The 18,390-nt window shown below is 41.2% G+C and overlaps 1 protein-coding gene across 1 annotated transcript; it reads right to left on the bottom strand.

Annotated features, from left to right (window-relative positions):
• Nucleotides 1–1,312: 1,312 nt before the first annotated feature.
• Nucleotides 1,313–18,174, bottom strand: LOC100281183 (ATP-dependent RNA helicase DRS1). The gene is given in 19 exon segments (NM_001154102.2): nucleotides 1,313–1,508; nucleotides 1,691–1,971; nucleotides 2,246–2,332; nucleotides 2,432–2,527; nucleotides 4,809–4,910; nucleotides 5,045–5,087; nucleotides 5,161–5,279; nucleotides 5,727–5,823; nucleotides 6,598–6,659; nucleotides 7,129–7,191; nucleotides 8,541–8,643; nucleotides 9,149–9,244; nucleotides 9,445–9,593; nucleotides 9,745–9,918; nucleotides 10,471–10,549; nucleotides 14,722–14,828; nucleotides 14,910–14,978; nucleotides 17,392–17,565; nucleotides 17,746–18,174. Coding segments are annotated over 19 exon segments (2,313 nt in total). The 5' UTR covers nucleotides 18,139–18,174; the 3' UTR covers nucleotides 1,313–1,489.
• Between the last annotated feature and the right edge of the window lie 216 nt (nucleotides 18,175–18,390).

Raw genomic sequence — 18,390 nt, 5'->3', positions numbered from 1 at the left:
ACCCCTTTTCTCATCCATATAAACAAAAAAAAGAACCATTTTCCACTACTGCTTCGCCTGACTCATTTTTAAGATGGTTACAACAATTTTCACTAAAATAGCTCTTGAAATGAGAATCTACTTTCGGAAAGACCAACATCACACATCCGCAAAAGCTGGAATACTGGGTGCAAGCTTGTCATTGCATTCGAGACGTAGGAACATAACAAGCTGGTCGACGTTTCCACACAACAGCGTCTGGCAAGTAAGTTTTGAGATAAGTACGACCTACGAAACCAGCAACGGCACATGTCGAAACTGAGGATAGCTCTCGCAAGATCAATGAGACATCAGAAAACGGTAAGTTTCAATACATGATATGACAAAGTTTACAACAAGCAAACGCATGGTAACTGCTTTTGCGGGTCTATTCGGGTTCGGTTCCTAAAATTATTTTGAAAAATTTGGTTCTCATTTTTCATAATTCGAAATTTCACAAACCCGAATAGACCGAACCGAATTACCACCTCTTAAACAAAGGAGTACAATTTGGTCATTTTACATTATTGACTTGTCATATACTACTTTTCTTTTCCTTTCCTTGGTAGAGTTGACTGCTTTCATTAAGAACTGGCTCCAAAGCTTTGCCTCTTCGCCTTTCAGCTCTACACACCACCCAAAGCTCCAGTTATGCTTCGTGATCCAAAACTTCGTTTATCGAAGCCTTGCTTCGATCATTACCCTACGAGAATACTCGGACGATAATCCTCGTTAGCTGGAATCTTCAGCTAGAGACATTCCTAGCACAAGTCATGTTTAAAACATAGAAATTTATTATATCTAATTCAACAATAGCTAGTTTCACAGATTAGTTGTAATAATCAGGATTTTAGACATTTGGATATAATCCAGCCTTTTACACATTATTAAAACTCAATGGTTCCCCAAAACAAAGAATGATGATTGGAGATGATGTGATTGTTGGCCCATTCAACATAACTAGCTCATCACGATGAGATGGCTCTCAACCCCTTTTCTTATCCATATAACCAAAAAAAAGAATCATTTTCCACTACTGCTTCGCCTGACCCATTTTTAAGATGGTTACAACAATTTTCACTAAAATAGCTCTTGAAATGAGAATCTGCTTTCGAAAAGACCAACATCACACATCCACAAAATCTGGAATACTGGGTGCAAGCTTGTCATTGCATTCGAGGCGTAGGAACATAACAAGCTGGTCGACGTTTCCACACAACAACGTCTGGCAAGTAAGTTTTGAGATAAGTACGACCTACGAAACCAGCAACGGCACATGTCGAAACTGAGGATAGCTCTCCCAAGATCAATGAGACATCAGAAAACGGTAAGTTTCAATACATGATATGACGAAGTTTACAACAAGCAAACGCATGGTAACTGGAAACATCTGGATCCCAGAGATTTCTTCAGGGTCAGTCAGTCAAAACTGAGACGAGAATGTAAATAAATCCGGGGATGGCCGAGTCTTCTATTTGCGGCGCTTGTATCTGCGAAAAATGAAGGAAAAAACTAAATTACAAATTCTGTAGCACCTAACGTTTTCAACACAAGCAAAAACTTGTTAGACAGCCTCATGTAGTCACAAGAGCTCAATCAGGACATTTTACCCATTTCCATTTACAGTGGACTGGCAATGCAAACAGTTCTAATTTAAACTATTGCTGCATACCTTGCTTTGCTATTAAAAGCTTTTGATTTTTTGTGCGCGAAATTGTTGTTTTTCTTTGAGGAGCGTCCCTGTTTCCATTCACTCATATCATTCTGGAACAGCTCACGCATCTCCTCATGCCTGTTAGGAGTCTTCTCAGAATATTGTCTTGCATTCTTCTCTTTCTTTCCTTTGCTTGCACCAGGACCCCGTTTGCTAGCCGCCTTCAATGACTTTGCCTTTCGGTAAGCAGCATCCACTAGAGACTGGCCTTTCTTCAGTTTCTTCCCTCTATCACTTTCCTGTAATAGATTCTTCAATGCTTAGAATTGAATGGAGTGACCTATGTACATGTATTTGTTTTGAAGCTTGCATTTCCCTCACTATGTAGGGGGTTCTACAGTCACCAAGCGTACATACACCTATTCGTATATTGGCCCATGGATCATATGTGATTGATGATATAGCATCGACATCATGGTTCAATTAACTAATTTACAAGTTACTTGCATCAAATTCATGGGGATAATTAGCAATCAGCAGAGGCAGATAACAAAATAACTCAAAGAACCGAACCTTTGCTTCCTCGTCATCTTCATCCTCATCTTCCAGCATCTCTCGCTGGGCCTCTAATCTTCGGCGTTTCTTCCTTGGTAGGTCCTTCTGTAAAACGAAGATGAGAATGATAATGTCAGTATAAACAAACCACATGCACATTATTAATGCATTATCTAAACATCACTTCATAAGCATACTGCAAACCTCATGCTCTCGTCTCTTTTTCTCCTTCAGACGGAGGTCTTCAGCCTGCTTAGCACTAATAATTCCAGAGGTACTCTTACCTTGACCCAAAGATTCCTTGATGGAAAAAACAAACACAGATCAGTGATATAGTAATGTGCAGAGGATTTACGAGATACCTTCGAACTAAGGATAAAGAAAGAATTTCAGCCCCATCTAAGTGGGAAGAAAAAAGAACTTGCTTCTAAGAAAGGAAATTTTAGCAATAACAAACAAGACAGCATTTAAGAACATTGTAAGATAAATATTTCCATAGAAATTTGCAAAGCAAGGTCTATTGGTGCATCAGATAAGTGTATGAATATAGTCAGCGGCGACTACAAGCAACCGGGGGATACCCCATAGACCAAAAGTTGAAGCATGCAAGTAAACATTATTTCTTTATCCTTAAACTAGTAACCTGAAGCAGGCCAAGTTGTTGCAAGAGGTCCAATGTGGAGTTGTGGACACCCAAGTGGACTTTAGATTGGGCCTAGACAATACTGGTCTTTCAGGGATTCTCTTCTTCCCATACTGAAGTGCAATTTCTATACCAAAATACAAGATTATTGCGCTGCTCCAAGCAAAGTGAACCAGCATGGAACTGGCAGGTTGGAGGGAATGTGATGGAGATGTGGCTGTGGGATAGTGATTGGGGAATGGAGGAATGGGATGGACTTGGGGCCAGCAGGTGGCTCTTCAAAGAGTTTCATCTGAGCCTGAGTGAGCCTGCAAGGTTAGGCACAAGGAATAGTAGATCAAATATAGAGATATGGTGTTACACATATATAGCCAAGGATGGCCGAGGGTCTATAGAAACAGAACAAATCAACGAGATCCTTGCCTAATAGAGATCTATCTATCTATCTTAACCATATAGGCACTAGGCTCAACAAGAGGCGTGCAGGCCCAGTAAGGGGCTGCCACACCCTCCGTCTAACATCCCTGCAGACAATGCGGCAGCTCTGCAAACGTTGAGACTGGATTTGAACTCAGTGAATACAGAACTAGGAAGCCAACTGATGAAGATGTCTGCAAAACTGCGACATTGTGGGAACATGCAGAACCTTGGTGTCACCTTCAGCACAGTTGTCCATTCCCCACATTCCTGGAAGTCCGAAACGACCTGCTGCTGGAGGAACTGAACCAGACGAATCAGTCAATCACACCCTCCCACCACCTGGTGGTGGCTGCCAGTGCCAGCACACCACGTGCTCCCTCCTACACCCCCGTCAGAAGCAGTCGCCTCCACCATCCTCGAGACCAACTGGTTCTGGAGGTGTTCCTCCCAATAATCGGCAAGGCAAATGTGGCGGCAAACAGAGTGGGCAACCCACTACTGCACCCACTGGTGACACCCCGACAGGCGGTGCACCCTGGCCCTCCTACCTCCACCCATGGGCTGGCTCCATATAAATGCATGGGCCCTGTCCTCTTGCGTCCATCCCCACCGGTCCGCCCCAACAGGCTTCTGCACAGGCACACTTCCAGTAGTCAACTTCTCCGCACACCCTTCTAGCTGGTGTGCAGAACAGTTGGGCACCGTCTCCACCTCTGGGGTTCAATCCTTGGGCCAGCCTAGGATGGGACCAGCCAGACCTCACCTGCTCCTTCAACACTATGATGCTGCATCAGTAACCACAATAGGGCTGGTACTTCGATTCAGGGGCCACCTCGCACATTTCCGATGCTGGTACTCTCACACGCCTCCCCTCAGTACCATGTTCCATCTTCAATTGTTGTCGTTTGGTTCTCTTCTTCCCGTTACCTCTACTAGCGCAACAACCCTCCCAGGTCACCTTCATCTTAATAATGTTCTTGTCTCTCCCAAACTTATTAAGAATCTTATGGTGTTACACATATATAGGCAAGGATGTCCAAGGGTTTATACAAACAGAATTAATCAATGGAGATCTTTGCCTAATAAAAGCACTAGACCCAACTAAAGGCATGCAGGCCTGGCAAGGGGCTGCCACACCCTCTGTCTAAGAGAGCCGATCAAGAAATGGGCTCACATACTCCAAAAAGTAGGTGGCACCATGCTCCAATGAAGTGTCATTTCCAACAGTATTTTTGTATAGGAAACATCAACAGTCTCTTTCAATATAAATAAATTAACACAAGCATTATAAGACATCAAATCCCATGTGTATAATATATTCAAGCACAAGATAGGTGATTTTGCAACTGAAAATGAAAAACTACAAGAGCAAGCAAATAACAGCTCAATCAAAACCAAAACGTAGAAATCGCGTAAATGCATGCGTGAAAGTGCAATAGGCAAAAAAATATTAAATTAGAAGAATAAATGCATAACGTCTTGCCCAAAGAAGTGCACAAGAATTTCAGATATGCTTACTTTAGCAGCTGCTACCAAAAGCTTCTTTTCCCTTTCAGTAGCAAACCAGGTTCTCTTTGGCCGTGAGTATATCTCATCCTTATGAGCTATCATATTTTCTGCCTTGTATATTCAAATATGTAATGGCAAAGGTACAAATGTATTGAGAATTCTGAAGTGCGGATCAGTTAAAGTAATTGAAATTCACAAAAAAAAATCAATTTATTTACGTAAAACTGAACTTTAAAATATATAACCTTTGCAATTTCCATTTCAGCTTTTCTCGCTTCTCTTTCCACCCTAAAACGCAAGGGCATAAATATCATTATCGATGGAGCTTACAAAAGCTAAGAGCTTCCAACATGAAACTAACTTTTCTTCTCGAATGATGATGGAAATCTGATCTTCTAGTTGCTCAATCAGTTGTGCACACTCAGCCACAGGTTTCTCTGCAACAATGCGGCTTTTCAGTTGTGAACCAGCCTTCTTTGCCTGAAAGGTAGGTCAAATAAAACGAATAAGCAACAACCCAGGCCAAAAAAACACCAAAACTCAGAAGAGCTCGACAGATCAATAGATGAGTGTATTTCTGTTATTCGTTTGGCACAGAAAAAATTAAAAGCCATGTGACTCACGGAACCGGTCTCTGCAACCTGTTTGGTATGTTTCCCATGTACTACAAGTATATAATAAGTAGGTCGTGATCAAAATGCAAACAGCCCACATGGAAATATCATGTTCTCTATGTTACACAAATAATCAAGCTTTAGAATGAAGAAAATTACAAAAATATTGTCAATGACAGGCTAAGTCTTCAAAAAGGTTGTAATTCTATAATCAGAGGGTTGCTTAAGCAATCCGAATAAAAGAATTACAACACATCTGCTAGCACATCTATTCCAAAGAATTACAACAATTTTCAGCATTTAAAATACTTACAATTGCTTTCAAGAGGGATCTATCATCATCGGTTACAAATGTTACGGCATAGCCTTCTCTTCCTGCCCGTGCTGTGCGGCCAACACGATGAAGATAACTATAACATAAAGAATGTACAGACTTATGGAATAGTGTGGCTAAAATCAGAAATAAGACTAGAACTAGGAAGCAAAAAAACGAGTAGCATTATTAAAATTTGCGGTTCAAAGTTCTTTTAACAAAAAAGGCTGTGGCTATGGAATGAGATCAAGCAAGTCTGCATGTATAGATCAAGCAAGTAAGAAATTCATGGTGCAAACAGGACAATGACAAAATGTGGTATAAGAAAAAAAACATGCCACATGTACAAGACCAAATCGCAGGGACACCTTTAGGAACCATGAAAAAATAACTTTGAGAACAGATAATGGTAATAAATACACCTATTTCTAGAACAATAAACTCTCTCATTAATCAGTTCATAATATACAAACATAACTTCGGTATAAACACATCAATGGAATAATTTAAGAGAAGGTTGGTTACTAAAATTTTGGTAATTGAACTAGAAGGCATGCCACTGAAGGTGACCTAAACTTCACAAGGGCTTAGATAGCACATATTGGAAAAGTTGATAAATAATCTTAACTAAAACTTCCGGTTATGTTTACTGAAAAATGGTAAAGCAAAGCACCTAAGTATAATAACAATGGATAAATTAGAGGTGCAGTGTTTCTAAGTGAATAATGAACCAGAGTCAACTCAATAATCATTATTGGACAATGTCTGCATCAATAGCTTTGCCCTAGGACAGGAAAGTTGAACATGAATCAAGTAGATATCAACAATACAGAATAAAATTTACAGGAAAAAGGTCAATTGTAGCACTTACGTTTTCACATCTCTTGGGCATGCAAAATTTATTACAGTCTGAACACCAACAATATCAATCCCCTAAAAGTTAAACCAACAGTTTATCAAAAAATCCTTTGAATAGTGATTTGTATAACTTCAATTGTTTAATATCATTCATTACAATACAGTGATCTTTTTTGTTAAATTACTAGCACCAAACAGTACAACATCTCAAAAAAAGGACAGATCCAGTGATGGAGGCTCCCACATAAAGGGCTTGTTCGTTTCACCCTAAATCCATATGGATTGGGTGGTATTGAGTCATTTTAAATCCATAGTAAGTCAAAATCCACCCAAATCCATTCTAATACACTCCAATTGGAATAACCGAACAAGGCCTAAGTGAAGTCGAGAGAAGAGATAAACCGAGGCAAACCTCCCCCCGCACCCCAGCAAATGCAGAGAGGGTGTTCCTGAGACAGCTCTCACCACTGCACCAGGTCTGCCCTTCAATGGCTCATCGAAGTAAAAGATAAATAACAATGTGGGAAGTACAAAAGTCACTTACACGAGCAGCGACATCAGTTGCAATCAGAAAATCTACTTCTTGTTTCCTGAAAAGTTCCAGAGCCTGTAATAATATATAAAACAACATAATTCTCTATCAGACCAGTGATAAGATATACAATAATTAAATTCGTTTAACATAAAATCTCAGAATTGCATGATCCATGAAAAACATTGTAAGAGCCTAAGAGGTTACCCAAAAAAATTGACACGTTGTCAGATATAACATCCAATCTAAATCTTCCAATTTCAACGACTTATAGCTTAGATTATCCAGGCAGAAATATATGCTGGATCCCTGGTAATAGATTGCCATGCTGTGATCCAAAAGCGTCCAGTTGGGCCCAGACAGTGACAGAAATCAATTTATGCAGTTCCTTCATTGGAGTAACCGTGTAATGTATTATAACTGTTAGTGTACTGTTAGGGTTTCGGGGCTAGTCCCTGTGTAAACCTGTATACCCTCAGTGTAATGGGCTTGGTCCAATTACTCAGCTTATATATATATATATATATATATATATATATATATATATATATATATATATATATATATATATATATATATATATATATATATATATATATATATATATATATATATATATATAAGGTCAGGGTTTCACACAATAACTATCTATGTGGTGCGGGACAAAGTCAGAATGTGGGTTGTGGATCTTTTCTTCACTAAGTTGAGGTAATGTGCTTTGGTTTTACAACCCTACGAAATTAGCGGAGCATAACTCGGATCAAGGTATTAAATTGTGTCCAGCAGATCGTGTATATATATGGTCGTGCAAAACGCTGTTTTGCACTGTAGATAACACTTTTTGCAGAGTGGGGTTTGAAATATGTGGTGGGACAGGGAATGTGATAGGAGAGCTGCTAGAGACAGCTTAAGCTCAACCATCACACTGTCAGTTATCATCGGAACTGTTCAATAAGCTGAGGTGTGGAGCACATTATGTGGTCTACAGAACCAAAAGGATCATAAATCGCATGTAAGCTGATTTTACAACCGAGAGTTCATACATAATATGACAAGTTATACCATAACAACAGTTATCCAGCATCTTTGAGTGAACACATTGAAATAGGGCTGACGTGGCGGCTGGCTGGTGCCAAGGGGCTTTCCTTTTTGGCCAGCCAAACTACCTAGCTCCTAGGGCTGTAGTGTTTTTTGTCCAGTTTATGGATAGCTTTGTGTACGCTTGTTTCTGGCCTCCATAAGGAGTGCTTGTACCTGGGTCATTATGGCCCTTTATTTTCCCTCTACTTTAATATATGGGTGCGCAGTCCTCCTGCGCTCTTTCGAGAAAAAAAAACACATTGAAATAGCAAATTCTGTAACATTACGATTGATATCATATACCCAAAGTAAAAACAAGGGAAACCTATAACAAATAAAATCACCTCAAGCCGCTGGGCCTGTGTAAGGTTGCCATGAAGTTCAGCTGCTTTCATGCCAGAGAGACCAAATATTATTTTTAACCTGTGTGCGGATTGCTTTGTGCCACTGCAGGGGGAGAGACATGACATATCAATATGATGATACATGATATAAATAGTAAAATAGACTATCAAATATTACCAATCATGTATCCAAACAATACATAATAAAAAATCAGGGGTGATAACAGCACGCAAGAGTGCTTGAACTGATGTGTTGTATAAAAATATAATCATGGTATACATGCACATACACCAAATCCCTTTTACTCTGATAACATTGCATGAATGGGTGCTGAACCGATGTGTGATATAAAAATAGAATTATGATATACATACACATGCATCAAACCTTTCGATGGACTAGAACAAAATTGCATGAATGAATATCTTGTGTTTATGGCATTATCTTTTCAGCCACAAAACTAGACATAGACACTGGTTCAACATGATTCTAGATATACAAGGTTAACACAATGAGTAGAACAGCTAGTGTTGAATGTGTCCCCTGTAAAGGATCCCTAAATTTCATATCAAAAGGTTACCAAGTTATAATTATACAGAACACAGACCTAAAAATGATAACACTTCGCTTGAAAGTCTTCAAACAGAGCGCAAGAAGAACCGCTTCTTGATTTGACTCACGTGCTCGTCGTATCCTAACAACCCTGTGTAAAATTGGGAGCAAACATGATACTATAGCAAGTTCTATATATATTCAGTAATATATATTGAGCAGATGAAGATGTTGAGACTCACAAGACATAACAGCCACAGATCATACAGGAATAATTTTTATATTTTTTTGGGGGGGTGGGTTAGGGGCAGGGAGGACTAAAGAGAAATAACTATAGAGGTGGAAGCATACTCTTCAGTCAACGTTGCAGGCCGCTTCAGAGAAGGATCAGCTTCAAGACGTACAGGTTTGTTTAGTGAAAGTTTTATAAGTTCATCAATTTCTTCTGTCATTGTAGCAGAGAAAAGCATAGTCTGCCTCCTTTTAGGACACATACGAATCTGCAATGATTATTAGGCAAAGTGCATCAGGAATGAAAACGACACAAAGAAAAACAAAGACTCTTAGTGTCAATTCCAGTATCTGAATGATGAATACTACCACAAAAGCCAATGCAAAAAGAAACCAGCAAAACCAGAGTTCAACAGTTACCAGTTCTTGAATTTCAGCACTGAAACCCAATTCTAGCAAGCGATCAGCCTCATCAAGGATCACAACAGCTAGATCTTCAAGCCCAACAGAAAGAGAGTTGCGTAAATGGTCTATTATACGCCCAGGGGTTGCTACAACGATGTCAGGCATTGATCTTAGAGCAACTTCTTGAACCTGAATATAGAATTTCATCAGCAAGACCATAAAATTGAACATCAGGATGCACTAAAAAATAGTAGTGGGCAATAACAGAAGAATGCAAAATGAAAACTATGGCCACAGAAGTGCAACATTGTAGTATTCAAATCAAACAATGGAAGCTTGTACAGATAGCAACACAGAAATAGCAAGACAGATGTCAAAACTGTAAGTTCTATAAGAATACTACTATATACCATGACTATTCAGGAATTATACTTTCATGATGGTAGAGAACAATTCAAGCAAGAAAAACATCTCTGTTTTTCCAAGTTTCAACAAAGGTAACCCACTACTACAGTAGATCAGATCCATATCCTCCTTACGCAAAAAAAGAAGGGCAAGCAAATAGAATACCTGGAAACCACACTAGCTTAACATGCAGTCATAACTTAGACAGAATTAGAGTACATACACACCCTAACTCACATAAAACGTTGTGTTCTGCACAAGAATATCAAAGGCTATAGGGCTAAAACCATATGAAAACATCAAAAACTTAATAGAACTCAATGCAAGCAAGAAAACCTTAGTTGAAAGACCACCAACGATGAGACAACATCTGATATCAGTGAATTGGGCTAACTTCTCGATCATACTATGAACCCTGCATATGTAGGGGAAGAAATGTTAGTCATTAAGTAAATGGTAACTTATACTGATTGGAGAAATTTTAACATTACTGATTATTTAATAAATTACTTGTTTTAATGAATTAAGACAACTTTATATAGCAAAGTAAACAACAAAGAAGAATAGAGTAGCTCTGTTCTGCTAGCATACTGGATATTCTCATTGAATATTATATACAATGTTTTTTTTTTCTCGAAAGCGCAGGGGAACTGCGCCTTAAAATATATTAAGAAGAGGAAAAAAGGTCTAAAATAGACCATGGTTACAACATTAAGCTCCTTACGGAGGCCAGTACCTCATATAAGTGAAAGAGTCCAATAGAGCCAGACTCAAAAAACTACTAAAATAGAAACAGCAGGATTCAGCCATTAGTCAAGGAAGCTGCCAAAAAAGAGAGGCCCTTGGCCCCAGCTAATGCCCACAGTCTTCTCTCATCATCAGCCTGCCGAAGGATAGAGGGGAGACTGGGAGTTTGTCCATCAAAAACGCATCTGTTACGGTGGTTCCAGATCATCCAGGCCCCCAAGGAGATCAGTGAATTCAGACCTTTCTTGACCATTCCCTGAACAGTTTCAGAAATCATCTCCCACCAATCCAGGAAGGAAGTCAGGCCCGGCTGGGGGGCCAAGATATCCAACCCGAACTTTCTGAGCAGATTATACCAGAAAAGCCTTGCAAACACACATGAGACCAGCAGGTGATTAATAGTTTCAGGTTCCTGATCACACAATGGGCAACTGCTAGGATGATTGAGCCCCCTTTTTGCTAATCTGTCAGCAGTCCAGCACCTGTTTTGGGCCACCAGCCAGAGGAAGAAACGGCATTTTGATGGAGCCCAAGATTTCCAAACCCTCTTGTAGTGTCCAAATGCACATGATCCCAGGAAGAGACCCTTGTAAGCTGCCTTCGCTGAATATTGTCCATCTGGGGCTATGCTAAAGATGTGTCTGTCTTCAATGAGGGGGTGCAGTTCCAAACCAGAGAGACAGTCCCAGAGCTTAAAATAATCTGCCAGAACTCCCACAGTTAGACCACCTCGAATATCATAAATCCATCTGTTGTTTGACAAGGCCTCATAGACCGTTCTACTTTTAGCTATCTTCTTTGGGATTACAGAAAATAGGCTCGGGGTAATGATCGAGATGTTTTTGCCCTGCAACCAGTTATCAGACCAGAAGAGGGTCTCTAGCTGAGTTGGTTAGCAGTTTGAGTAGCACTCCTTAGGTCCCGGCTTCGAATCTCCGTGGGAGCGAATTTCAGGCTAAGGTTAAAAAAAGACACTTGTTGGATCCCTTGGTCGGCATGGATGAACAGACCTATGATGGGCAGGCCCTCGTGTAAGAGACTGATCGTGTGGGTTTGGCCTCAATGCATGGGTCAAGGCCCAAACCATAGGGGGACGCATTCCCCTGTATGAGGGGGCCAATTTCGTGGTTTTTCTCGGCCAGCCTCCGGTTGAGCTCTTCTTAGTGAAGTGTTGTGGGGGCGGTCTTTCCCCCACCGGCCGAGTTTTTTTATGATAGTATCTGATTCCATTGTTTTCCCTTTTTCCAATTACTCCAAAATATTGTTGAGATTTTTTTCATCGCAAATATCAAATTGATGCACTATGCCCAGCACAAATAAACAAAAGATTCCAAATAAAGCTGTAAAGTTACAGCTACGCAAACAGCCCAATAAATCCAAAGTAGATACCATATGAAAGGGTCAATAGAGAATAACCGAGTAACATAAAAAATATAACTTCCCCCATGATGTTCATCCTTTTTATGGATATCCTAGGATTTTTATTTCATAAGGCAGAAGAGGCAGGATTATTACAGCAACTCTCAATGAGGAAGAAACTTCACAGAATCTCCATATATGCAGATGATGTAGCCTTATTTTTACATCCTACAGCCTCTGATATCTCTGTGACTTTGGATGTCCTTCAGCTCTTTGGGGATGCATCTGGTCTTCATAATAATGCACAGAAATCAAATATCTATTCAATCAGATGTCCTGATGAGACCTTACTGGAGGTTCAATCCTTGCTGCCATGCGAAGTCGCTTATTTTCCTTGTAGATATCTGGGTCTCCCACTGTCCTTACACAAGCTGAGCAAGCATCATTTTCAGCCCTTTGTTGAAAAAATCGCTGACCAGCTTCCAAACTGGAAGGCTGACTTAATGACCAGGGCTGGAAGAAGGATTCTGGTGCAGCATGTTCTTACCGGCATGGCAATCTATGTTGCTATGGCAGTGGACATTCCTCAAGGAACTTTGGATGCTATTGATAAAATAAGGAAAGGATTCCTCTGGAGAGGAAGGAAAGAAGTGAGGGGTGGCGCGATATGGCCTCTAGCGTAATAGTTAAGGCATCCGAGTAGGACCTCCAGGTCCTGGGTTCGATCCCCCTCGGGGGCAAATTTCGGGCTTGGTTAACAAAATCCCCTTGTTGTACCCCGCTCGCTCTCGGAGATTGATATCTTGCGCGCCACCCTCCGGCTGGGCCGTTGCAGAGTGGACAGTTCATCGGCCCGTTAGTGATGGGGGCCAGGGTTCGAGGGTTTTCTCGGCCGAGACCATGTTTCGGTCTCTTCTTAATATAATAACGGGAGGGCAGTCTTTCCCTCCCCGGCCGAGTTTTTTTTAAGATGTGAGGGGTGGTTGGGTGGGCACTGTTTAGTGGCTTGGGGAAAAGTCTGTAGGCCTCTACAGCTAGAAATTGGGCATCTCTAGTCTTAAAGAACTTTGTTGGGCTCTAAAAATGAGATGGCTTTGGCTAAAGAAAACTGATCAGCATCGCTCTTGGTCAGGGCTGGCAATTCATGTGCCTGGTAAAGCTCGAGCTTTCTTTTCCAGAGTTCAGATTTCTGAGGTGGGAGATGGCTCAAATACTATGTTTTGGACAGACAAATGGCTACATGGGAGAAGGATCTCTGACTTGGCCCCTCGTTTGTTTCAAATAATCCCAAAGAAATATGTCAACAAGAGAACTGTCCAAGAGGCTTTATCAAATAGGAGTTTGATTTCAGATATTAAAGATGCACTCACTGTTGGTGCTCTAATAGATTATCTTCATTTATGGGAGGTTCTCTCAGAGTTTGAACTGCAACCTGGAAGGGAAGATAAACATATATTCAGTGTTGCATCTGATGGCATATATTCAGCAAAGAGTGCTTATAAGGGTCTCTTTCTGGGATCAAGTACCTTCGGTCGCTATAGAAGGATGTGGAAAACTTGGGCCCCTTCAAAGTGCAAGTTCTTCATTTGGCTTGTGGCCCATAACAGATGCTGGACAACTGACAGGTTAGCCAAGAGAGGTCTGAACCACCCAAACAGATGTCCTTTTTGTGACCAGGAAGCTGAAACAATAAGTCTGCTGGCGTCATGTGTGTTTGCACTTCTCTTCTGGTACAAGCTGCTGAGAAAGTATGGAATACATTCCCTAGCTCCTCAGCCAGGGACTATTCACTTTCTGGATTGGTGGGAAGATGCTTCGGACGCAGTAAATGGGTTCATCAGGAAGGGAGTGGATTCCCTAATTATCTTAGGTGCCTGGATGCTCTAGAATCACCGTAATAGATGTGTTTTTGACCACTTGACACCCAGCCTAACTCTGCTCCTTAGGCTTGCTGATGATGGAGAAAGTGGGAAATTGCTAGGGCCAAGGGGATATCTCACCTTGTTGCCCCGCTGCCAGATTCTTGATGGCTGCTGTGAGAGCGACCTTCTAGGAGTGGTTTTTTTCCTTATGGGTTATTTCTTGTATGCTTGTTCCTGGCCCCCGTAATGGGGTTCTTTTGTATCTGGGCATTTCTAAGGCCCTTTCAACCTTTTCTTCTTAATATACAAAGATGCGCAGTTCTCTTGCGCTTTCAAGGGAAAAAAAACATAAAAAATATATCCAAGGACCAAAAGAGCAAAGTTTTAACAGAAAACATTGAGAAGAGAACAAGGTTAAAGAAATCCAGCATTCATATCTCAGACTCAGAGAATATAACACACCACCAAAACATTGGCAGCCTGATGATAAAAATGAAAGATAGGAAATGGACCATGCTAAGATAATACTAGTGTAATTTTAATTATGCCTGATAGGCTAACAACATAATGAAGTAAGATGAAAGATGATCATATCAAACAATGAATTTATAGGACTTACTGAGCAGCCAGCTCTCTAGTTGGAGTAAGAATAAGCACCCTAATTGCAGGTACACGTTTTGGACGAAAAAGTAGACGTTCCAGCACAGGCAAAGAGAAAGCAGCTGTCTAACTTAAAGAGATTAGTCAGCCTAAATATATACTACTGCAAAATACCACACAAATAATATTGGCACTCATTTGAGATACCTTTCCAGATCCTGTAATAGCACTACCACAGATGTCCCTTCCAGTTAATGCCAGAGGTATACAAGCAGCCTGCAATATGAAGAGAGTTGAGCAAAAATGATTTTGGAAACCAAATTACATTGCAAGTTTCAGTAATTACCATATTTTACTAAACAATGGGATGTAATATAAACACATGTAACCAAGAGAATGAATGTGGTGGATATGGATATCTGGGTGTTTACCAAATGGCAGTCAGGTGTATATGGAGTGGGGCTAGCAGCAATATGTTGGGCCATTTGGAGAACAAGGAACTCTTTGTTTTGATGTAAAGCAAATTTAAACCCCCACAGAGACTATATGTATGAGTTCCTCTTTATTGACATATTGGACAGGGCTTCATAAGGGCATGGTTGCATCTCAAGTGGAGCATTGCACAGAAATCCTGAAGTCAGCGCCACTCTTCTTCCATCAGCAAGGTCAGATGGATGCTGGAGACAACCGTATCGTGATCGTCTGAGCTGGATGTCCGTTGTGCACAAGGATGGTGACTAACTGGTCTGGACTATGATCAGACTGTGTGCTGCTTTTCGCCGATCTGGACGTGTTTTTTATGCTGCTTGGATAGCAGTCAGAACTTCTGAACGATTTGTTAAGGTCACGGGAGGGTTAAAACTTTTGATTTTTACTTAGAATGTTATTGCCGGTTGGATGGACCCTTCGAGTCCATTTCATCTGGGCAGGGGTTTACACTGTGGTCGTTTTATTTCGTTTTAAAAACTATTGTAATTTTGTTGCTCCTGGGTAATGAAATTTGGTTCCTCCATCGTGGAAAGAAAATGAATGTGATCAAAAGGAAACTTTACTACTAAAAAAAATCGGCCGGGGCGAGGGAGAGACCGCCCTTCCGATATTATATTAAGAAGAGACCAAAACATGTCCCGGCCGAGAAAACCCTCGAACCGTAGCCCCCCCCCCCCCCCCTCACTAACGAGCCGATCAATTGCCCACTTTGTAACGACCCAGACGGAGGGTGGCGCGCAGGATATCGATCTATCAAGTACCAACTCTTCAAGCTCAGTTTTATCATATTCATATCTCCTGTTACAATGTTCCACTCAATATGAAGTGACCAATACATATAGAGCCAATAAGGTCGGTCCTTAACTTTTAAAGCACAATGACTGGATATAGAAACAGGTGAACAACATACAGACACAAAGGTCAACTAATGAGACCAATGGCTAGAAAAGAGTCAGTGTGAAAATTAACTCATTCTCATACCCATTGTTCATGTTACAGGAACATAGCATCTTCATTCTAAACAATCTTTGGAATTTTAGGCACTTAAGAAAGAGATAGTAATGCCACTCATCCACTAAGTCCTCAAAATAAACAAATAAAATGTGAAGATGCTTGAACCCATAGACTACATCCAACAATCACATATACTTTGAACAACCACAATAACTCATTATATAATACGTTCACAAGACTTACATCTGTACTTTAATTTAAAGTAGAAAGGAAAAGTGTACATAGAACACTAATTGATTTGGAATAATTATTCTAAGAAATGCCTTTATCAAACTATAAGTGAGTGCAATATCAATTTAAGTACTGAATTTCTACAATTGTTGACTTTTCCCTACAACTAAATATCTGCTATAGAGAACACACTGGTAGGGTGGTGGTAGCGCATCCAGTTGTGACAAACCAACCAGGTTCAACCCTGGGTCTCGGAAAAGGGAGAGGGGCTCGCTCGCTGAGATATGGCACTTCCAACGTGTTCCTTCCTTTCTGGGCTGTCAAGCCTTCGCTCCCTTTTCTCGCCTTGTATTGATACCGTGTTCTTAATGCAACAATTCAGGCAAGGTATTTCCCCCAGGGATCATTTTTTAAATGCCCTGCTACAGTTTGAATCTCATCTATCAACAAGTTTGACCTAATAATAACTCTTGAGATGTGTAAGGGAAGGAGATTATGGATCGTGGAGAAAACTGCATTTTTTTACTCCTGATCTGACACATTACTTGGCGAAAATATTTGAATAACTATAGGGTTGATTTCACAATCACAAGATGTGCCAGTATAAATCACAACAATGGGATAAGAGTAACCATCACAAGAACAAATCCCATTGAATCATCACCTCTCCTGGAATAACTGGTGGCAATTGACCCAAAAAATTATATCACCGGTCCCTTATAAATTCGTGTTCCTACAGAGCAACTACAGAACAAGATACTTCAAAAACTAGAAGTCTATATTTAAATTATTTCCAGTTAGCTTAACAGACAGGATGCCGAAATGAAAGATGCGGGTGAAGCTTTTCTTAGATTTTAACATGTGAAATTAGCAATTGGAGTAGTATCGTACAGTTAATCTCTGGTGGTTAGAGAACCTGAAATGTCTCTAGGACTGTAAGAAGTCAGATTTAGGCATTTGGTGCCTATAATTAATTTTAGCCATGACCAAGTAATAAAGAGTTGCAAGTGCAAACCTGAATCGGAGTTGGCTTCTGGTAGCCAAGTGCTTCACAAGCTCGAACTAGCGGACGAGACAAGTTAAGCTCAAGGAACGAATTTGCATGAAAAGTTGCCCCCTCTGAAGAAGCGAAAAAATTAGAAGGATCAACTGGTCCACTCGTTTCATTCTGCTCGACCGTATCTTCTTCCTGCCGTTACAGTTAATAGGCGTTTTACACTTTCAAAGACAGTACAAATGAAGTGGTGATGGATACATAAACATCATGGTCTAAATGGCTTGCCATCCTAACGAATTCTATAGATCGTCATGTGAAGAGCACAGCCTCAGCAACTAAACTGAACAGAAAAAAAAAACGTGGTGAGCATACCTCATGGGCATCTTTCTCTTCTCCCAGCTCGCTTCCTCCCTCCTCACCCCCCTCCCGATCTCCGCTCTCCTCCTCGTCGCCAACCCCCTCGATCTCCCGCTCGTCCTCCTCGTCACCGCTCTCCTCCTCTATCTCCTTCTCGTTGCTGTCATCCTCCCCGCTGCCGCTCACGTCGCTCTCCGAGCCATCGGAGAGGACCGGCTTCCCGCATCCCTGGCGCAGGTGCAAGATCTTCTCGTCGATAGAGGTGGTGCGGCGCCGCGCGTGCTCCGCCGCCACGGACTCCGCGTACAAGGAGAACTCCCACGGCGACTGCGCCAGGCGACCCCGGGCTGGGGCACCCGACGCCTCATCGTCGGAGCTGTCCGGGTCGAACCGGAAGCTGGGGTCCATGGCGAAGAGTGGGAGGGAGATACGCGGTCTGTGAATAAACTCGTTTTTCCGGCGCCGGGAGGGAGAAGAATGGAGGGACGATGGTTTAGTCAGGGTTTCGAGTCATGGACAAGCATCCGAGCGACAGGCTGGGCTGGGTCTTAATTTGGTCCTGAGGACGGTGTTGTGCGGGTTGGATATGGCCCAAACAAGAAATATGCAAATACAAATGGAATAAATCTAGTTTATTTTTCTCAAGGTCATTCGATAGGG

Source organism: Zea mays, chromosome 7, assembly GCF_902167145.1.
Source record: "Zea mays cultivar B73 chromosome 7, Zm-B73-REFERENCE-NAM-5.0, whole genome shotgun sequence".
In the NCBI taxonomy this organism is placed as follows: domain Eukaryota; kingdom Viridiplantae; phylum Streptophyta; class Magnoliopsida; order Poales; family Poaceae; genus Zea; species Zea mays.
Note: the sequence above shows the minus strand (reverse complement) of the source record. Positions and strands in the feature narration are given on the sequence as shown.